A 23,467-nucleotide genomic window follows, 5' to 3' on the forward strand; every position below is an offset into this window, starting at 1 on the left:
AGAATTACAAAATTAACCCTATTGTTTAATCGACCATAAATGTTCAACTAAATCGTTTCGAAGCGCGTTATGTAGTGTTTTACTACGTAAATCCCTTAACCTTTGTAAGCGTTCTATGAAATCCAATGGCGCTCCATGAGTTGCCGGATCTATTTCTTCCTCATCATCATCCAACCATTCGGTTACAGCGTGTCCTTCATCTTCAACAATCATGTTGTGCAATATAATACACGCGTACATAATATCAGTAATTATTTTACTACTCCACAATCTTGTTGGCCCTTGTATGATGTGCCATCGAGCTTGGAGGACACCAAACGCCCTCTCAACATCCTTTCTTGCCGATTCATGACGTGTTTTGAATTCTTGCTTCTTTGGGTCTTGTGGATACGAGTAGCTTTTTACAAGTGTGGCCCATTCAGGATAAATTCCATCTGCTTGATAGTATCCCTTTTCGTATACATTTCCATTCACACATGGGGGTGCGTTACCGTCTAAGACTTCGTTGAATATTGGTGACTGATTTAAAACATTAATGTCATTGTTTGATCCTGCAACTCCAAAATAGGCATGCCAAATCCAAAGGTCATGCGATGCAACCGCCTCAAGCATTATGGTAGGACGGCCTTGGTCACCTCGTGTATATTGCCCTTTCCATGCAACTGGACAATTTTTCCAAATCCAGTGCATACAATCAATGCTTCCTAGCATTCCGGGAAACCCGTGTCGGGCTGAATGTGCTTCCAATAAACGTTGGATGTCATTTTCATTTCGGCCTTCTAAGATATTGTTTAGAATATAATTCTATAACATATTTGCAAAAATTTCGTAGACACTCATTGGCAGTACTTTCACCGATACGTATGTATTCATCGGTTTGGTCAGCTGACGTGCCGTACGCCAACTGGCATGGCGCATTTGCATTTCTGGATAGTTGAAAGACCCTTTCGACCAGCAGCATCTACTCTTTGTTGAAAGTATGGATAATTCGCTGACATATCGTTCACAATTCTAAGAAACAGTGTACGATGCATCCGAAAGCGATGTCTAAAGTAGCTATCAGGGAACACTGGATTCTGAGAAAAGTAGTCGTTCCATAGACGAATATCGCCATCTTCACGATCCTTGTTTATTTCTCTACGTTTACTCGTTGCTTGTCTACTAGAACTTGACTCTTGTTGTTGTTGTTGTTGTTGCTTCCACAACAGGTACATATTCTCAACGTCGTCGGACATCAACTCTTGGTAAAAACTCGTGGCGACGTTAACTATATGAGATTCATTTGTGGGATGAATACCAAAAGGTGGCGACGGAGATTGAGGGGTTTCATCTTCACTAGAGCTCATTTTTTAAGTTTGTAGGAGTGATTTAAAGAACAAAGGATTATGTGTGTGAGTTTGATGTAGGTTTGAGTGTGTATTTGTAGAAATATTAAATTTTGTATTAATTATTATCATTTAATGTGACACTTGTTGGGTAGATATTTTGTTTATTATTATTATTATTATTATCTTATTTGACAAATTAACATTTGGATTGATGGATATGGTTATTGATTTGTTTATTATTTACTTGCTTTTTTGTTTGATTGTATCCAGGTGGAGGAGTCTGCAGGTTGTTTGATTCCAAGGACATATCCATCAAAAACTTTTATCCACATCAAAGGAGATTGATTTACTTGCAGCCATGTGTATCCAGACCTAGGGGACTATTCCCTGATGCAGATGCTCTTATAAATGTAGATAAAGATGCTTTTGGAAACTAAACAAAAGGTAAACTACTACCATTCCCAAATGATGAGACAAGATGATAATGATGGGGTCATTGATATGGAAGTTTGTGAACTTTATGTATGTGCAATGGAACTACTTGGAATGACTACAAACAAATGGATATGGTGAGGCTTAAGTCCAAATCTCCCAACTTTCTACTCTAGTTTGGCATTTACATCTCCTACTTTGATTGATATGCCTGTGTTGAGAGTTGAGACACATAACCAAGCACTACCCTTTGTAATAAAGTTGAGTACAAAATTTGGCATACTGATTCATAAAGTTTGATGGGACTATTCAAATATCCATTACAAAACTACCTTGAGATGTATTGATATATTTTGATTCTTTGATTTGTATGTTTGTTATTTTAAGCAAATCCCACTCTTTATATTAGGAAAATGGTCATTATGTATGTTGTCACACAAAAATATTGTGCAGAATATTTGTTAAACAGTTTCTCAAATACATATTCGTAAAGGCCGGTGCAACTGTAAAAGGCTTAAAATGTTGAGGACTCAAAAAAATAAAATTTCTCGTTTTACACATTTAAAAAGTTAATTAGGATACCCGGAATTTAAACACGAAGGTAATGATGCGAGATCTAGTAAGACTCTTGATCTCCACACCACATGGGAGGTCGCAGGTTTGAGACATGGCTACTCTACTTTCTTTTTCACTCACTTTATCTACCTTTTGTTTCATTTGTGATTTACTCACTCATTTCTTTTGTTCTTATATATCTCTGTCTCACATTGCCCAAACAACAAACCTAAGAGATAGCTTCTCTTTGTAAATTGAGAACTTGAGAATCTCCCTCAGTACTAGAAAATTGATCGACTTCCTACGCCATTTTTTTTTAAAACGCGTAGGAAATCATCGTTTAGGGTTTTCTTTTCTCAGGAATTTCGTTGGAACGTGTATTGGAATAGCGTGTTGGACGTAATTTCGAACTCCAAGTCATAAGTTGGTAAACTTGAGGGATCAATAATGACAAGTCGGTCATACTTGGTTATGTTTCCTAATTGTATTGTAATTATATTAGGTAATGTATTGGCTAGCGAGTTAGGTTAGTCTATATAAGCGCGAGAACGTGTGGATGTAACCGAGTTAGGGTAGAGAAACACGAGTTATTTGTAATAGGGGTTTTGGAGTTATATTTTCTCTATATAATATTGAGAGTTATTCAATATTAATTATTGTGTGTTTACGTTTTGGTGAGTTATATCAATTTGTCTCTTAGAGCGCTCGTAAGAAAGGCGTTAGAAATTTTTATATGAAACATTACTCTTTTATAGTAGTGACTCAAGTACTATTCGTACCCGATTGAAGAGGGCAAACAAGTTTGATTAATACTTGAAACCGTGACAAGCGATCCAAGCCAGGCTCAAATTTTTCAGTTCGGTTTATACTCAAGGCGAGCCAAGCTAGCCAGATTACACTTTGAGATCGATGAGCCCGAGCTATTGGATTATTATTTGAGTGGTTAAAGATGTCATGTTACTCGTTGATATCATTTTGTTGTTCTTCATGCATTCCATTATGCATGATGTAAGTGATGTTTATGGTTGTGGGCCATGGAGATGTGGAGTCATGTCCAAGATGTACATCAACTGATCAAAGTTATATGATCGTCTCCATGTATATCATCATAATGCAAGTGGGCCCAACATTTATTTCATTTAACTTATGCAAAGAAAATGCGAATAATCTAAACTATGTAACAAAACTCGTCTTATTGCGACGATGCAGCGAAACGAATTCAGTCAAAATCAGGTAAGCATTTAAGTTTAGTACAAAACCGACACTAAATCCAAATACTAAATTTGTAAAATGGCCAAAACGATATCAACACACGTACAACCTATGATCAAAGTGACACGAATTTGAATAGTCGACGTGAATTTGGTCAGTATTGATAAATTCGTTACGTTTTCGAAACTAAAAATAAATTCGTAAAATAAACATATTTAAAACGAAAAATAACAACAAAAATGGGTAATACGTAAAATGAATATATTTATAAAAAAACATCTTTGAAAAAAAAAATCAAATAAGTATTTAAAAGGCTTCTTTATGGCAGCAAATCATGAATTTTAATATATGGTATGATATAAAATGGGTATACATTGTTTTTTAATCAGGTACATAAGATATAAGATTTCTTAAAAGAAGGGTACTTGTGGAGTAAATATAATCGACATGGTTGGTTGCATCGGTTAAACCGGTTAAACTGTTTGGTTTTACAGTTGAAATCAATTTCTTTGCTTTTTTTTTATTGATAGTTGTTTAAATCTTTTTTTTAAGGTCTAATAAACAAAGAATTGCATAAATACTCCGTATGAAATAAATAAAGGCTAACTGGTTGTTTCCAGATTGAACTGACCAAATCATTAAAACCCCATTAATTCCTGAAATAGGACCGAACCATATAAATCTAAAACGACTAATCTACGCGTGCTAGTGTACAAATACACAGGCATGTATCTATCATTGTATAACACAAAATTATGTTTAATACTTTTTAAGTACTTGTTAGAAATTTCAAAAAATCATCTTTTTTCATAATTTACTACATGGAAATTAGGTATATAAATGAACACCACCTTACTGTAATATCATTGATACATGATAGTGTGACGAGGTACCACATTATAGCGGGGGTTACAGTTTGACCAGTCACGATAAGTTATGACAATATAAACCTGATAAAATGTTTAATGTTATAAGAGGTTATAATTTTGACACATTACAGCCAGTGCAAAACACCTGTCCTCACTTTAAACCGTCAGCTTAGCATGTCAATCAGATTTCAAACCAACCTACAACACTTTTATTTTTCATCCAGTGCTTAGACCATACGCAGTGTTGGCAAGGGAAGCACGACCAACACAAGTATCTGACCCCACCATCGTGCACAACGAACCCGGCCAGAACGAACCAAAAAACGAGGGAGGGCTGGGCGGTGTGTGGCGCGTTTTGGACTCACAACAAGCCCACTACGTATGGTCTTATTATGTGTCATTGTTTCAAACTATCACCTTATTACATATTTTTCCCTTTATTTAATTGATATTGGTTTAAATGTGTATTATGGAATAAGACAAATGTGAGTTGGAATTCGGATGGACCCACTCTCAGTGGTTCTTCAAGTCTTTTTGCCCACAAACTATTATTGTCAAACACTACCACTATAATGGGCCAAGAGTATGTTGTTTCTGTTTTTAATTTCAAAAGATGTCAACAGATAATATTGCTCTACTGGAGATGCTCTTATAAACGAAGACAACAAGACCGCATCCTATTCAATCAAACTAACATATGCTTCTTGTCCATGTTAATGGATTTTCCAATTTAGCATCATTGATGTAAGTGGGGGATCCCCTTTTGACAAAATGGCTAAAATGCACATAGCACCATTGTTGGGATAATCTTCTTTATCTCATCATTTTCTAAAATGATTGCTTTCATTCACTTGCATAATTGATCAACAATCAGTTTGTTAATTCTTCACTGAGTAAAGTGTCAATATCGTTTCTAAAGTTTTATGACTTTTGTTTAAAATTTGTTTTTGCAGTTAGACCCTTAAGATTTCCCAATTGTTGCCAATATCATCCATATCATTAACCCCGACTATTATTATTATAACGTGTCAATTGCTTTAAATGACTTGTTACCCAAACATTTTTTATAAAGTTACATTCTACGAGTAAAAAAATGTTAACCGGGATAAAGTTTGTATATTATATGAGGTAGCTAGTATGAACTTACGTTTTAAGTAAAATAATTAACCCACCATACAAATACCCAAAATACTTGTGGATTTGAACTCTAGAGATTGTTTGTAAGATGAACAAAAGACACTTTGAGATATATGTGATTAATGAGTTTAAATGAAACCGAATCCAAATATACGTGTTGCGTTAAGCCTTTAAACATTTTTCCGCCGTTGAATAGGAGACCACGATGACAATAGCCCTTGGTAATTAAAAATAGACAAAAATGATCAAAGTAAATTTTGATGATTCAAGAATATAATTACTTGAATTCGAAGTTGATAATAATTTCGATTGTATAAATAGTAGATTTTTTAAATTATCCACTTAGGTAATCTAGTTGATGACTTGGTTCACTGCACCTTAGTAGAGGTGCACAAATCGGGTTTTTTTAAATACCTGGGTTTAGGTATGGAATCGGGTTGGGTATTGGTAATAACCGGGTTGGGTTCGGGTCCGGGTATCGTCTCTAAAAACCATACCATATGCATCGGATTCAGGTCGGGTATAGAACCCGATATTCTAAAACCGGGGTATTTGAATACCCCATTTTCGGTTTTTTTTTGGCTTTTTTCCGGGTATTTTTTTGTATAGATTGGAGTTTTTAAAAGGTTGCACTTTTTAGGGGTATTTTTCGGGTATTTTTAAGGTATTTTTCGGGTATACATCGGTATTGGAAAAACCCGGTTCCGGGTATGGAACCGATTCGGGTTTTCGGGTATTACCGGGTACAAATCGGGTCCACTTCGGGTTTTACTACCGAAATGCATACCCTATCCATACCCTACGGGTAGGGTCGGGCATGAGTTCGGGTATTAAAAACCAGAGTATTAAGAAAACAAGTTTTGGGTTTTTATTTTGGGTCCGGTTTCGGGTTCGGGTTTTTTTTTCACCTTTGCACCTTATTAGTTTTGAGTTTTGACTTTTGAGGCCTATTGGGTCGGGTTACAAAAGCCTTGGCCTTGATAGTTTGTTTGTTTTTGGGCTTGAGAATGACAAAAAGACATTGAGCTCTACAATGTAACCGTGTAGGTTCTCATAAAACTTCAAAAACCCCATTATTTCAGAATCTATATTCTAACCTTTATAGAAACACTTATTTTCTATTTCATTTCCACATTATGATGATTAAACTATTTATTACAATTAGCTATTTATTTCTTTACTAGCACACGGGTAATTCTTGAAAATACAATATTTAATAAATAATCAGTATACAAGAAACAATAAGCCCGTTAAACACTATTAATGCAGTCGTTGTACAATTGTCTTTAAAACAATTTTAAAGTAAGAGATAAATATCAAATTTTTGAAAAAAAAGAAATAAATATTAAATTAACAATTTTTGAAGCATAAATTTTAAATATGGTAACTATCATTTTACAATTATAAATTTATTGTAAAGGGTGAGGTTTAATGTGAGAGTGACAAGTGGCAAAATTTGTAGTTATTTATTAGAGAGTATAGATATCGTATAATTAAGTTTAATAACGTTTAATATTGCATTTCTGAAATAATTAAATATATATTTAAATATTATACAATCATAGGAAATATAGTGGTTTCATTTGTTTACAAATTATTAACATTAGAAAATTTGATATTATATAAGCTAAATTAACTTAATGACTTTTGAAGAAATGTGGATCGACTTACTAGTAGACGATCAACTTTCCTCGGGTATGAGTATGCTATATCACCGATGGTTTCCCGGAGTATGTCTTCTTCCACCTACAAAACGAGCAACACCGTGAACTTACCCCTCAGAAAGGGACAGAGGGATCCTCTTTGGGGTAACCCTCCGGTGTGAGAATAAGATATTGTAGGAGAAGATAATAATAATCTGAAAGTGAGTAAGAATTTAGAATGTATTTTCTTGCTTGCCTCCCCTTGTGGAGGTGGTGTGGTATTTATAGTGTTAGGGTTTCCAATGATTGGGCTCAGATCCCATTAGGGCATTTTTGGTCTCCTCCTATTGCTTCGCGCCACGTGTCCTTAGGACACCTGGTGCTTTTTTATTGATTATTCTCTGACCAAGGTATTTCACCTGACCCATGTGCAATCACGTGGTAGCACATGGGTTTTGCTGAGTTGTCCACCTTTCATTGGCAGCTGTCAACATCATCATATTCTTTATTCCTTAAAGGATACCTTCTGGAAGGTTGTCTGATGAGCACAATCATGGTTTTCCTTATCCTGATTTGGATAAGGACGTGGTTGATTATGTGCATGTGTGATATGCGCCTATCCTGGGGATGCGCGAGGTCTTCTCTTTATTCTCACGCGCAGATGTTTCATGCGTAGATGTGATATGCGCAAGCATATGTAATATGCGTGAGCATATGTGATATGCGCCACGCGCAGATGTGATATGCGTGAGCATATGTGATATGCGCCACACGCAGATGCGCCACGCGCAGATGTGATATGCGTGAGCATATGTGATGCGTGAGCATATGTGATACGCGTGAGCATATGTGATGCGTGAGCATATGTGATATGCGCCATGCGCATAGGTTTTGGCTTTGTGTCTTCATGACATCCTGATTTCAAGCCTCTTGTCTATATCTTGTGGGTTGACCCGCCCCGCTCGATGTTAAGGCGGGTGCATACCTCTTCAAGCCCCCCCAGTCTAATGTGTGTCTTGTCTCGCGCGAGCGAGGTAAGACAGATATTAGACTTAATAGTTTGCTCTTTTAATAGGGTTTGCCTTTTCTTTTTTATTTCTCATATGTGCGTTGCGCGAAATTCTATCCTTTTGGTTGAAATGAATCGTCCATGTACGTGGTTGGTTGGTGCTGGCATGCGTCAGAGATGGAGACGTTATGTGTCAGACTTTTCGTGTGCTCGAGGTGCTACAGTGGCCTTTCATGTCTCCTCATACAGTGTCAGGAACACGTGTCGCGCTCATGTTAGCCTGCACCTGCGAGTGGGGGCGCGTGAGCGTAACTCTGATCAGTACCTGTTTTTTTCTCTCTCCTGGGCCTATAAAAGCAAGCCTTTTGAGTGGTTTTTCTTCATCTTCATTGTTATTTCAGAGCTCTTTCTCCTTCAATTTTCATTCCGATTAAGAGCCTTTGTCTTTTGCTTCCAGATTTCCGTGCTTAAAGTAACCGCTATTTGATTCACCATTGTATGTCTGATAACCCAGACACCACAATTTCCCCCAGCAAGCACCGTGTAAAATCATTAGTTATGTCCACTTTGAAGAAGATCGGCAAGGGTAAACGGGCTGCCGAGGCCTCGTCGGAGGAGGTGGGGAAGAACAAAACAGTGAAGAGATGGGATGAGATTCCCTGCAAATTGAAACAGTCTGATTTCGACAATCTCGTCGCCTCTCAGGGTTTTCTCCCTGAGTACGGCTGTCTGCTCCCGGCGGCCGGGCAAACGGCGGCAGATCCGCCCACCGGCTATATCTCTTTATACTCTCACTTTTTCACTCACTGTAACCTTCGTCTCCCGATGACAAGGTTTATGGGTGCGCTCCTTTAGTTTTATGGGATTCACATATCCCAAGTCCATCCTTGTGGATTAGTGCGCATGACTCATTTTGAGTTCATGTGCAAAGCTCAGCGCGAGGAGCCCACCCCTCGGCGCTTTCAATATTTTTACAAGCCAAAAATCCAAGATTCTTGGTTCTCATTCATACCGCGCAGTCAGAAGGTTAAGTGCTGCATTGTTTCCTTCAAAAGCCTTCATGACTGGTCTGAAAATTTTTTTTATATTAAGGCTGGTGTGATTCCCATCCGCATGACCATGCGCGCGATCACTTCTGCGCCCGCGGATGAGAATGTTCTTAAGAACCCAACGGGCACATGGGTTAACAAGTTAACTGCTGAACCATCCCCCGCCAAGAATATTTGCGAGGAGGCGCTGGTGGGGGTTGGTATGAGCAAGAGGTGGCCCGATAGCGCGACTGAGCCTGTCATCCAAGTTGATGGCTCAGGTGAGTTATTAGCTCACTGCATTATTTCTGCGCGAATATAATTCGTTTTGCTGATCTCATTTGTCTTGTTTTATGCAGTAAGTAAGGAATACGTCCACGCCGCCTATGACGAGCATATGGAGGGTGGCTCTGTTGCGCTGAGCGCTGGGGAAGTTGCTTTCCCCGATCGCTTCGATGATATGTTCATCCCTGTCGATTTAGAGTTTTGCTTTGACAGCGATGCGCCTGGTAAGCCTTTGTACTTATGCTTATGCCTTTAGAATACCAAATTTGGTTAACATTTCTGTTGCACGTATTGTAGATGCGCTCGAGAATTATGAGTTGGAGCTTGCGGAAGAGGAGGTGGAGGAAGAAGCTGAGGCGCCACAACTCAAGCGCAAAGCTAAAGGCAAAACTGGCGCAGGGGCCAGTAAAAAACAGAAGAAAAATGATGCCTCTGTTGCCCAGGATCCTCCTACCCAAGCAAAGGGACTTGAGAAAACCAAGGGATTTACCTCCAAGTTTTCCTCGTCTTCTTTGCCTCGAGGTGTGGGTAACCCCCCTGTCCACACGAGGTATGGTGCTGCCACCTCATCTCTTCGCGCGGCGGACAAGGGAAGCGGCGCTGCGCCTGCTGTTTCATCTTCTCCAATAGGTATACTTTGTTTATATTTTGTGGTTTTATGAGCGTGATTCCGATAGAGTTATTAATGAAGCTTTGCTCACTCAAATGTTTGCAGAGCCGGCGACTTTGGTGGCTCAACCTCAGGCGCAGCAAGGTACCGAGTCTGCGCCGAAGGTTGCTTTGAAGTCCCCTGTTTTACCCTCGAAAAGGGGGAAAATGGACTTCATGGCGATGCTCAATTCGCGGACGGCGGTGCGCCAAGGTATTTATTGCGCTTTGATTTTCTGATTTTTTCCTTTAGATCAAGTCATGAATCATTTCTCCTTGTTGGTTTTTTCATAGGAATTATAGCTGGCACACAAGCTGCTGGTGGCACTGCTGGCGCCGGCGCCGGCGCCGTTAGTTCTGCTCCTGCTCCAACAAGCACTGAATCTCCTCTCATTGGGATTACTAAGGAGCAGGAGACTATTTTACGCGCTGATCTAACGGCGTCAAGACCTCCCTCACCTCCTCCTGCGCGCAGCCCTCCTCGTGAGACTGTTTTTTATTTTTCCAAGTCGCAGGAGAAAAGACCTGTTACAGAGGATGATGAGGAGGTTAATTTTGAAGATTCCGATGGCGGCCGCGCAAGCCTTGTAGCGCCACGAGATTTCGTGGCGCAGCCTTCTTCTCGTGGGGCTAGCGCTGACTTTTCTGCCGGCTCTCCGCAGGTATAAGTTTGTTTTGCTCCGCTGTGCGAACTTCCAGATTAGTGTTTAGATGACTAAAACGTTGCTTTTGCGTTGCTTTGTGTTTGCAGGAAGCCGATCACATATACCGCCCGAGATGGAATATTACTGAGGATAGCTCATTTCAATCCATGGGCGTGTGTGAATACTTCTGGGCTCACTCTGTGCCTCCGGCTGAAAAGAGGTTTCAGGAGGACCGCGCTCGCGTGGACTTGCTCAACGACCACCTTTTTGCTGGGTCTGCATTCTTTGCTGCCTCCCAAGAGCTTCGCAATGATTATATAAAAGTGCGTGATGCCCTTGCGGAGGCCAAGCAAGAGGCTAAGATTTCTGCTTGGAATCTTTCTGACGCTCGAGAGAGAGCTGAGAAACTCCAAGCAGAACTTAGCGAGAACCGAGCAAGTGCCAATGCTGCCTTTGTGAAGCGCGGGCATGAGCTGCAGGCGGCAGAAGCGGATGCGGCCAGGTACGCGCGCCGAGCGCGTGACTTGGAGTTGGAGGCAGAGGCGCGTGATCAAACTCTTGTGCAGGCTAACACAGACAAATCTTTATTAGAGAGTGAGGTTGCGCGCCTGAAGAAAGAGCTCGATGCTGTGCGAGCAGAAAAGGATGAAGCCTTGGCGGCGGCGGCGTCTAACAGAGAAGAGCTCGATGCTGCGCGAGCGGAAAGGAATGAAGCCTTGGCGGCAGCAGCGTCCGACAGAGAAGAACTAAAACAAACCAAGGAAACTGTTGAGTTGTTAAACTCTCAGATTCCTGTTCTTGAGACGTCTGTTTCTTCCCTCGCGCAGGATCGTCAATGGCTAGTTTCACAAGGTGTGACTCGTTGCGCTTATGCGATGAAATACTCAGACGAGTTTCAGACCCTTGTGATGGATTGCAATGCTGCGTCGCGCTTGGTGGGTCGAGCTGAAGGGTTTAAGGATGGCTATGAATATGGCATGCTGAAGAAGAATCCATCCGACTACCCTTATCAGCTCGACGTTGTCTGCGCTGACATGGCCGAGGTGGGGGAGAAGTACTTGAATACTCCAATTCCCATCCTTGAGCAGGTATTTTAACCTTAATGAGTTTACCTTGATTTATTTTCTTAATCTTTTGTACTCATACTTTTCCTTGTGACTTGCAGATAGCCGCGCTTGCTGACCAGCCCGATCTTGGCGCGCTAAAGAAATTACTTGACGAATGTGAAGGGACTGGTGGCAGCGATGATGGCGCGGGCAATGCTGCCTCTGCTAGCGGCTCTGGCGTGGCCAAAGGACCTACTCCTGACACTATCGTGATAGAAGACGACTCCATTCAAGACGAACAGCTTGATTATGGTAAGTTTGAAGATGACGAGGAGCGGGCTGCGCCAGATGCTGAGGGAGGAGGTAATGATGAGGGCGATGAAGAGACTGATGTTGATATAGAGACTTGAAAAGCCCTTCATGTTTTTTTTTTTTTTTTTTTTGTAGTTTTTATCTCATCATTTTGTAAATTTGTAAACTTCTATGTTTTGGAATGAAATTTTGTTTTTCCCTTATTCGCATCTTGCGCATTCCCAATTCATCTCTTTATATTGCATGTGTTTGCTTGTTGAATATAAGATATGCTTGCACATTGAAACTTGAACAAGGTTGTAAGGAAATTATTTTACTTAATCCTTGTCATATTTCAAGTTATTTTGCAATATTCTGACTATGCTGACGCGTGCCTTGGCATTTCATTATTCCTCTTTTGCGCGACGTTATCGCGCATTTATTATAGGGAATTATGAATGAGTTTTTTAGCCTTTACGTGTCAGTATGTGTTACTCTGATATCCATTACAGTCCCATGCGTGACCTCGACCTGAGACCTTAACAACTATGTTTTGGCATGTGCTTTGCATTAGCTGTGCTTAGGTATTTTTATGGTCTAGCTGCGCAGCATGTAGGATGGATGTTGTGAGTAATTTGAGCTAAGGCTCATATTATTGGGCTAAGGCCCTGAGCTAAGGCTCATATTATTGGGCTAAGGCCCTGACGTTTTAGAGTTAAAACTCGTTAACGCGTTTGAGCTTGAAGCTCGCGCATGTATGTTTTACTTCGTTTTATTTTTAGTTTTGATGTCAATACAATGTTGTCATATTGCTCAAAATTAATAAAGGGAAGTGTGAAACATGTATGCAAAAGGTAATAGAACACACATTAAGAGAAAATACCGCGTATCATTATTCATAGTGGCTTAAAAAGCCTTGATTACAAACTTGACAATTTTTACATGAAACATTTTCTAAGCTGTGCTGCGTTCCATGTGCGCGGGATCTTTTTTCCATTCAAATCTTTTAAAGCGTATGCGCCTTTTCCTAATTCTTCCGAGACTTGATAAGGTCCCTCCCAGTTGGGGGACATCTTTCCCGGGGGTATCGCGCGACTAGCTTCATTGTTCCGAAGGACAAAATCATTCTTCTTGAAGTGGCATTATTTCACGCGCTGATTGTAATATTTTTCTAGTTTTTTCTTGTATTTGGCTTCACTGATGATAGCCGCCTCTCTGCGCCCTTCAAGTAAGTTGAGATCCAACCTCCATTCTTGCTCGTTGTCTTTTTTACTCATCATGAGCACTCTATAGGATGGGCATCCAATCTCTGCTGGAATCATAGCCTCCGTCCATAGGTTAGGCTGAACGGGGACTCGCCATTGCTGGTTTTGCTTAATGTCCTGTGCGCCCACAGGACATTAGGTAACTCCTCGACCCATGAATGGGATTCTCCCTCCAACCTTTTCTTCAGCCCATTCAGCAAGCTTTGGTTCGCGTGCTCCACTTGGCCATTCCCTTGAGGGTGGTATACTGAAGTGAAGACTTGGTTGATGCGCAATTCCTTGAGCCAACTGGATATCTTTCTGTCAGTGAATTGTTTGCCATTGTCGCTCACAATTTCCATTGGCAGGCCAAAACGGCATATGATGTGGCTCTAAATAAATTGCTTCATTGCCTCGGCTGTGATTTTTTCTAGTGGCTTGGCTTCAACCCATTTTGTGAAATAGTCTACTGCCACTACCAAAAAAACTTTACTCGCCCTTGCGCTTGTGGTAAGGGACCCACAATATCGATTGCCCATTTGTGGAAAGGCCATGCGGAGGTCACCGAAATCAAGTTGTTCTTTGGCCGCATGTTGTTTGGCGCATAGCTCTGACACGCTTTGCATTTTTGGATCTCTTTTAACGCGTCCAAGTACATGCCTGGCCAATAGTAACCTGCGTTCATTGGCAACCACCATGCGCGGGCCAGCATGTATTCCACAGATTCCTTCGTGTATCTCTCTGATCACATAGCTTGCTTCCTCAGCATCCAGGCATTTCATGAGCGGTCCAAGATAAGAGCGTCGATATAACGTACCATCAAGCAGTTCGTAGTTCTGCGACTTGTGTCTTATCTTCCTCGCCTGTGCGCGATTGTCTGGTACCTTTCCCTCCTTCAAGAATTCCATTAATGGAGTTATCCATGATGAAGGTGTTGTATGGATTACAAGGACAGACTTCGCTCCCACCGACGGGTTGCTCATTACTTCCACCCTGACATCTTTGCCAAAGTGATCGAAGCTGGTTGATGCCATCTTGCTCAGCGCGTCGGCAGACTTGTTTTCACTGCGCGGAATATGTATGATTCTGAAGGAGTCAAATTGCTCGGTGAGTTTCTTCGCCTGCTCTAAATACAGAGGCATAGTGTTCTCCTTGGCATCATAAAGGCCATTGATCTGTGCTGCTACCAAGTATGAATCGACATGCGCCTCTAGCTTTTTAACTCCGAACTTGTGCGCGATGCGCAGACCTGCCAGCAGGGCTTCATACTCAGCTTCATTGTTGGTGCTCTTGAAATCCAACCTGATTGCGTAAGTATACTCATGATTTTCTGGATCCACCAGTTTGAGGCCTGCGCCGGACCCTTCGTTGTTTGAAGCTCCATCAGTGAATAATCTCCAAACATTTTCTTCATTATTGGCTTGCGGAGGGTCTACTTCGCGCTGAGCCTCTTCGACTTTTCCTTCAGGGATTTCTGCAATGAAATCAGCTAAAACTTGTCCCTTGATTGCTGGACGAGGTTTGTAGGTGATCGTGTGCTCCCCTAATTCCAGCGCCCATTTTGTCAGCCTTCCTGAGAGCGCGGGACGTCGCAAGACTTGCTGGATGTTGTAATCAGTCAGGACTTCAATGGGATGACCATTGAAATATCAATGAAGCTTGCGCGACGCATGTGTTAGTGATAAAACTAACTTTTCTATGATGGTGTAGCGCGTCTCAGAATCTGTCAGCACCCGACTTACATAATAGATTGGTGTTTGGATTCCCTTGCGATCCACCAACAACACTGCGCCAATGGCGTGCTCTCCTGCTGACAGGTACAACGTTAGAGTTTCGCCAGGTAGTGGAGCTGTGAGCGCAGGCAGATTTATCAGACATTCTTTTATCTCACTGAAAGCTTGCTCGGCCTCAGGCGTCCACTTGAATTGGCTTTTCTTTAAGCAATTTCTCAATGTGTTAACGAATGGGGTAGATTTGCTTGCATGGTTCGCTAGGAACCTGTTAATTGATACCAATCTACCATTCAACTTTTGAACTTCCTTCATGGTGGATGGTGAGGGCATGTCAAGGATAGCCTTCACCTTCTCTGGGATCACCTTGAAACCATCCTTGGTGACCATTACATCGAGAAATTTCCCTTCTTCTACGCCGAATGTGCATTTGCTCGGGTTGAGCTTCATGTTCACTTCCTTTAGGCGCCAAAGGGTTTCTTCGATGTCTTTGAGCATTTGTTTTTCCTCCCTGCTTTTAATCACCAAATCATCCACGTAGACTTCTAAGTTTCTTCCAATTTGCTCGTTGAAAACCGCATCCATGAGTCTTTGGTAAGTGGCTCCTGCATTCTTCAAACCAAAGGGCATTTTTGTGTAACAGAAAACACCCTTGTCAGTTCTGAAGGCAGTCTTGTCCTCATCTTGTGGTGCCATTTGAATTTGGTGATAGCCCTTATAGGCATCCAGGAAACATTTGAGCTTGAATGGTGCCACAGAGTCCACCTTCGCGTCAATGTTTGGGAGGGGGTAACAATCTTTTGGACATGCTTTGTTGAGGTCCTTGAAATCAATGCACATTCTCCATGACCCATTGCTCTTCTTTACCATCACAGGATTGGCTACCCATGTTTGGTATCGTATTGGGCGGATGATATTTGCGCGCAGTAGATCTTCTACTTGCTCATTCATGGCCTTTGCCTTCTCATCCCCCGTGACTCTTTTCTTTTGAGCAATTGGCTCTACAGACTTGAATGTGTTGAGAGAATGCTGCGCCAAGTCTCGCGGAACCCCAGTCATATCAGAATGTTGTCACGCGAAGACCGATGTATACGCTGTGAGCAATCTTTTCATTCTCACCCTTGTGTCATCTGATATCGTAGCTCCAATTGTGATTGTTTGTTCTGGGAATTTTGGGTTGAGAATCCATTCCTCTGGCGCGTTGTTTGCCATTGGAAACTTCATTCTCCCTTCTCGCGGTATACTTGTTACTGCGCACAAATGATCTCGGTATACAAATGTTACTCCTGTTGGTGTTGGGAACCCCAACGCGCCGTGCGCTGGTGACGGTATGGCGTTGAATTGGGCAATCGTTCCTCTACCCAAGATCATATTATGGCATGAAGTAGTGGGCAAGACCAAGAAGTTGACAATTTCAGCTCGCTTGTGTTTCTCATCCCCCATAGTTAGTTCGAATTGTATCTGACCTAGGGGGTGAATAATTTCGTTTGAGACGCCCGAGATTGGTGCATTCACAATTTCGAGCCTTGCTTGGTCTGCTGGATCCAACTTCCTGAAACATTGCTCATACATGATGTCTGATTCACTGCCGGTGTCCACCATGACTTTTGACACCTCATAATGAGCGATGTGTGCAGTGATGACTAGAGGACTGCTGATAGACAGGCCTCCTCTGATTCTTAGGAAAATTACTTGTTGCTCGCGCCAATCCCTTGGACTTGCGCGCTTCTCTTCCTCGATTTTTGCCCTTGCCTTCCTCCTTCAGCTACACAGATTCTTTTGAATTTTTTACTGGCTGAGGCTCCGTCTGGTTGTTCATTCTCTGGTCTTGGGTTTTTCACCAGGTGAGCCAACTTGCCTGATTTCACATCTCTTTCAATTGCATCATTCAAATGGTGGCATGCATCGGTGTTGTGCCCTGTGGACTTGTGAAACTCACAATACTTGCCACTGTTTGGTGGTCCCTTATGGAGTAATGGCTTGGGGCTTTTAAACTGGACATTCTCTGTGCTTAACACTTGCGAAGGCGTTTTGGTGAGGGGAGTCCATATTCTTGGTAGAGGTCTGTTAGGCTCTCTGCCGCCTTCCCTCTTGTCACCTTCTCCGCGATTACGAATGTCTTTTTGGGGCTGGGGTGAACTTTGTTGCGCCTGCTTTTCTGCGGGAGAATAACTGGTTTGTTGCAACCTGGACCATACGGAGTTTTGTTTGCCCCTCCTTTCATTGTTGCGTGGTGTTTCTGTTTGATGCCCTCTATCTCTTGCTCTATCTTGGGCAATTTGTTTTTCATTTCGCGCGAAGACTCGCGATGCTTCCATAAGCTTAGCCCAAGTGGTTGGCATGCCATCTCTGCTCACGAGAGCTCTGCGGAGTTGATCACTGCGCGCACCTTGTATAAAGGCCACGCGCAAGAGTTGTTCAGTGATACCTCCAATTGCAAGAGATTCCTGATTGAAACGGGTTATGTAGTCTTCAATGGTTTCATCATTCCTGCGCACGCAGTGCATGATGTCATCGGGGTCGCGCGTATGTCTGCGCTGCTGTACAAAATGAGCCTGGAACTTCTCCAATAGATCTTCGAACCCATCGATTTGTCCTGTCGGCAAGCTTTCGAACCAGACACGCGCTGCGCCCGTGAGGCAGCGAGCAAACATGTGACACCATGTTGGCATCGTCCAGCTTTCTAGGTTTCCAGTGTTGTAAAAACCTTGTAAGAAATCATCTGGATCTGTTGTACCATCGTACTTGCCTAGACCACTTGGCATCTTGGTTTTGTGTTGAATGGGAGCCTTCGCAATGCGCTCAGTGAATTTTGAATGCTTCACCAAGATGGCTGGCCTATATGGTGTGGTTACGTCCACTTGCCCTCTCGCTTGTGGGTTGTACGGTGTGTATAGATCCATATCAACTTTGGCTCTAGGCGCTATGTTCATGTGCGCGCGGAGCTGTGAACCTCCTGCATGAGTATCTCGCGTCTTCCTCATGCTGTGCACCTCTTCCTCATCACTAACATCAGCGTGTTCGGTGTGAACAGAGTGACCATCTTCCGGCGCGCGCGCCCTTTTTGTTGTTCCCTGAATGGTTTGTTTATCAAATGCGAGCCTTTGTGTTAAGTCGACTAACTTTTTGTGTTTGACCAGCTCATTGTATTTGTCCATTAAACGCCGTTTTTCGTTTATGAGCCATTCTTTAGGGTCATTGGTTTCAACTTCCGGACCCATTGGTCCTTTTTGTTTTGCACCAGTCAGATTTTGGAACGTGAGATCGTCTGGAGGAGTTTCAGTCTGGCTATGAGGTGTTGTGATGAAGGGATGGTTACTGGTGGTGCGCGCAGTATCGCGCGGCGCCCTCAGAAACTGCTGTCCCTCATTAACATCCTCAAGCTCATTATCCTCCAGAACTTGATCGCTGTTTCGAACACCGGAAACTATGGTGAAGATTTTCAGAGAAAACTGATGAGATAGTGATTTTGTTGCCGTTGTAACAGGTGATGGCGCCAATGAAGAAACGTGGATCGACTTACTGGTAGACGATCAACTTTCCTCGGGTATGAGTATGCTATATCACCGATGGTTTCCCGGAGTATGTCTTCTTCCACCTACAAAACGAGCAGCACCGTGAACTTACCCCTCAGAAAGGGACAGAGGGGTCCTCTTTGGGGTAACCCTCCGGTGTGAGAATAAGATATTGTAGGAGAAGATAATAATAATCTGAAAGTGAGTAAGGTTTAGAATGTATTTTCTTGCTTGCCTCCCCTTGTGGAGGTGGTGTGGTATTTATAGTGTTAGGGTTTCCAATGATTGGGCTCAGATCCCATTAGGGCCTTTTTGGTCTCCTCCTATTGCTTCGCGCCACGTGTCCTTAGGACACCTGGTGCTTTTTTATTGATTATTCTCTGACCAAGGTATTTCACCTGACCCATGTGCAATCACGTGGTAGCACATGGGTTTTGCTGAGTTGTCCACCTTTCATTGGCAGCTGTCAACATCAGCATATTCTTTATTCCTTAAAGGATACCTTCTGGAAGGTTGTCTGATGAGCACAATCATGGTTGTCCTTATCCTGATTTGGATAAGGACGTGGTTGATTATGTGCATGTGTGATATGCGCCTATCCTGGGGATGCGTGAGGTCTTCTCTTTATTCTCACGTGCAGATGTTTCATGCGCAGATGTGATATGCGCAAGCATATGTAATATGCGTGAGCATATGTGATATGCGTGAGCATATGTGATATGCGCCACGCGCAGATGTGATATGCGTGAGCATATATGATGCGTGAGCATATGTGATATGCGCCACACGCAGATGCGCCACGCGCAGATGTGATATGCGTGAGCATATGTGATACGCGTGAGCATATGTGATACGCGTGAGCATATGTGATATGCGCTATGCGCATAGGTTTTGGCTTTGTGTCTTCATGACATCCTGATTTCAAGCCTCTTGTCTATATCTTGTGGGTTGACCCGCCCCGCTCGATGTTAAGGCGGGTGCATACCTCTTCAACTTTCATTTATAAAAGCTTAAAAATAGATAAATTCTTATAATGAGTTTATAAATTTATATAGAGTGACATCTATTAAGGGTTTCAATTTTAACTTTAAGAATAACAAATCAGAAACACTTACAGCTTTACCTGTGAATTTAAAAATGGGTTATTATTCATATATAAAACGAATGACAAAATCGACATCATCCAATTAGTAGCTCAAACCGAGCTGAAGACCAAGGGCCGCGTGCACGAGAAACAATGTCATAATCCCGCTACCTAAGATCCCATGAACATTCCTTAGCCCCGGATTTCCCTGCAAGTCGATATCAAAATTACGTCATGCCAATAAAGAAATTATTATTTTAGTAATGTAGGTTGAGATGGTAACATTATTTATATCAAATCCAACGAATTATGTTATTTAATTCAATTTATGTTGTAAAAAAATGTAAATAAATAGGTGAAAATATAGATAAGAGTCGGGTTTACCTCGAATAATGTTGGTAATGCCGTTTGTATGGCTAAAAGTGTTAGACCGATCAAGCCCGTCACAGCATGAGGGCTACAAGAAACAAATGTATAAACAATTATCGCATAACTTCTTAAAACACCCGTGTACTTGACAACATTATATGCAGACACTATAACGGTTACCTTTCTAGGATGGGCCTGTCGGAAGTAAGTAGAGAGGTCACGCCACCGGTGGCTCCAAGAGCAAAGAAGAAGAACATCCCGGCTAGGAGTTTAGGATGCAAATCTTTAGCCTTTGCTTTTTCCTCCTGAATTCATTCATTCATTCAATGTCACTCACTCATGTTTTTGTTTTCTGTTTTACATTTATGAACTAATACTATAAAAAAAACAACATAACTTCTAATTTCGCACAAAAAAAGTCGCTTAACCAAGCTTTTGCTAAAGTCTCTAAACTTGTCTAAAATGCAAGCGCAAATGAGAAATGTTTAACATGGATGGTTCTATTTATCACATAAGAGTGTATAAATTTGTATATAAAGGGATGAAAAAGATAAGGAACATTGTTTAACGCTGACAAAAGAGTCTACATGACATCCACGTCAACAAAAGAACACCATCTACATAGCCTCCGTATACATATAGGTATCCTCATAGACGATAATTACCATTATTGATTTAACGAGACTTAATACAACAAAATTGGGTTTAAAACTTTTTCACGCAGGACTGTAAGTATTTTGTTACTTATTTTCTCATTATTTTATAGAGTAAGTTAAAGTTTTCGTCTTTTAGATTTATACCAATTTACACGACAGTCCTCAAACTAAGGAAATTACAAAAATAACCCCTTATAGTCATTTTCCGTCACACTTTTTGTCATTTCTTTTAACAGCGTTAATGCATTTTGGTCGTTTACTCTTTTTATCCCATTTAGTTTTAAAAAAAACATTAATACTAGGTAAAATGTTGCAGTAAAGATTCATACCACATCATCAGAAAACCGAATTCGAAAGCCTAAATAAGTCCCATAACCACCCATGGCGAAGAGCACGACCGCCTACAATATTTATAAGATCGATCGAGTCAGTTTAAAAATAAAATAAAATAAGATAAACCAGGAATCTAGGATTTTCAGATGAAACTTAAAAGCATACCATGTTACCAGGATGGCCCCAATGGACAAGCCAATCAGGAAGATTCCATGATTTAACTTGATCAACGAAAGGTCCAAACACCGATCTAATCGTTCCAGCTGAGATTCACACAATCAAACATTGCACATTTCAACATATAATCAGCATTCTCAATCCTGACTTGATCGAACTAAGCAGAGGTCTCTCGATTCTTTTAACTTTGTTTTGTTTATTGTTATTGCGATTATCGTTGATCTTTGAAAAGAAAAAAATAAACTATATATAAGGGATCATTTTTAGTTAATTCTCTCAAAAAATTGAATATTAACTTAGATTCTTAAATATATTAATTTGACTAACTCTGATTCTTAGATAAACTAATTTGATTAACTTTGACTTTTAAATAAATTAATTTGATTAACTTTGATTATTAAATAAAATAACAACAATTAGTATTCAGAAAAATAATAATCATTTTTAACAAAACAGGGCATTTTGAAACTATTTTTATCTATATATCGACATAAATTTATTCAATGTGGCGAGCATTTTATTATTTAACTAGATAATTTTTAAAAATAAATATTAAGTTGTCTCTTGAAATGTCAAACTAGATAAGTTGCATACATTGTATGTTACTTAACAAACCGAACAAGGGCTGTAAACGAACATGAACAAGGCCATGTTCATGTCCATCCGTTAAGGAAAGAATGTGTTCATGTTCGTTTGTTAAGGAAAGAATGTGTTCACGGACATTTACCGAATGAGATTTTATGTTCATGCTCGTTCATTAAGAAAATGAATGTGTTCACGAACACTAATAAAATCGGCAAAGCCTAGAGATTGAGACCAATGTATTCATTAATGTGAATAATGAAAGCCTGTAAATGAATCCAATAAACACGAACAAGGGCATGTTCGTGTTCGTTTAAACGAACACGAACACTTAATTGAACAAATACTTATGTTCATGTTGTTTTATTTAAAAAATGAACATTTGTGTTTGTTTATGTTCGTTTGTTCAAAATCTAAACGAATATAACTGAACAAAGATAAACGAAAATAAATGAAAAAAGGTAAATGAACACAAACAAAAAAACGACCATAAATTAACAACTAGATAAGTTGTCCACATTGCTTGTTACTTAACAAACCGAGCCGTTATTGTTAAACATTAGAGAAGAAACATGAATGTGTTAATTAATAAATAATTACCTCCGGGAAGTGCAGCAAGTAAGAGAAGAGGGAGAGGTGATACCGAGTACAACACACTTACACTTTCATTTTCATTATCAATTGCTTCATCATCATCTTCTTGTTGTGGCTTTATGGTTACCGGTTCAAGTGGTTTTTGAATGGCAAAAGATGTGAAGTAAGTCTTATTATTCCTGTATCTGCTTGTGGTGGTTGAACATTTGAATAACCATGAAGCAGTGGGAGGTACAATTAGTGGAGTTGAAATGTAAGGATATGAACAAGTGGTGAGTAGTCTGTGAAACGAAGCACTAGTACTCAACATTGCCATTTTTGAATAATGTGTGTGTGTGTGTGTTTTTTCAGAAATTGAAGGAACGGGAAAGGTGAAGAACGAGACACGTTTTATTATTATTTGTTTATATGATAAAAAGTGGTTATGTGGTACGTGGACTCCACAAGTTCGTTCGTTCTAGTAACTATTATCTTTTGGTTTTTTCTTTTTCTTTTTTACAGAAAAGATGTTAATTCTACTTACTTTAGATATTTGCATATCCATATGTATGCAAAGATAATCTTTTTCTTTTATCGTCTTTTTCATTCTCTGTTGTATTCAACAAACCAGGTATTCATTGGCTAAAACGTGTGGATGTCATCTCGCTTCTCACTTTACAGCGCCACATCAAACATCACTACATTACATTATCATCCATAATATCATGCAAAATAATCACCAATTTACCACTTTCCTCCATTTTCAAATAATATAATGATAATTAATTTAAAATATTAACATTTTACTAACTAATTAACTAAAAATATTCATTTATAACTAAAAAAAATATTCATTTATAACTAAAACAATATTTATATAACTAAAAGGTTCAACCCATTTGTCTGATACGTTAAAACCCGCTTCTTTTATCTAACACATTTCTTTTATATCTCTAAAAAAACCTAACACTTTATCATCTTTCTCATTCTCTACTATATTCAACGAACTAGGTATTCATCCACAATCCGGCCTCACGTAACCATCTCTTCAACCAAATATAATTTTGTGTTTTAAAT

General features: G+C 40.5%; 1 protein-coding gene and 1 pseudogene across 1 annotated transcript; both read right to left on the reverse strand.

The window, feature by feature from the left end:
* On the reverse strand, positions 1–1,691 carry LOC143605769 (protein ANTAGONIST OF LIKE HETEROCHROMATIN PROTEIN 1-like; annotated as a pseudogene).
* A 17,975-nt stretch (positions 1,692–19,666) lies between these two features.
* LOC143606333 (uncharacterized) lies at positions 19,667–22,727 on the reverse strand. The gene is made up of 6 exons (XM_077082137.1): positions 22,418–22,727; positions 21,224–21,321; positions 21,055–21,126; positions 20,250–20,374; positions 20,085–20,157; positions 19,667–19,908 (listed from the first exon to the last, which is right to left on the reverse strand). The coding sequence occupies exons 1-6, from the start codon at positions 22,725–22,727 to the stop codon at positions 19,804–19,806; spliced, it is 783 nt and encodes a 260-aa protein (XP_076938252.1). The 3' UTR covers positions 19,667–19,803.
* Positions 22,728–23,467: the final 740 nt, after the last annotated feature.

The sequence above is a fragment of the Bidens hawaiensis genome, unplaced genomic scaffold (genome assembly GCF_021521415.1).
Source record: "Bidens hawaiensis isolate Kalapana, Puna unplaced genomic scaffold, B.hawaiensis_p1.1 tig00002123_1, whole genome shotgun sequence".
Classification (NCBI taxonomy): Eukaryota; Viridiplantae; Streptophyta; class Magnoliopsida; order Asterales; family Asteraceae; genus Bidens; species Bidens hawaiensis.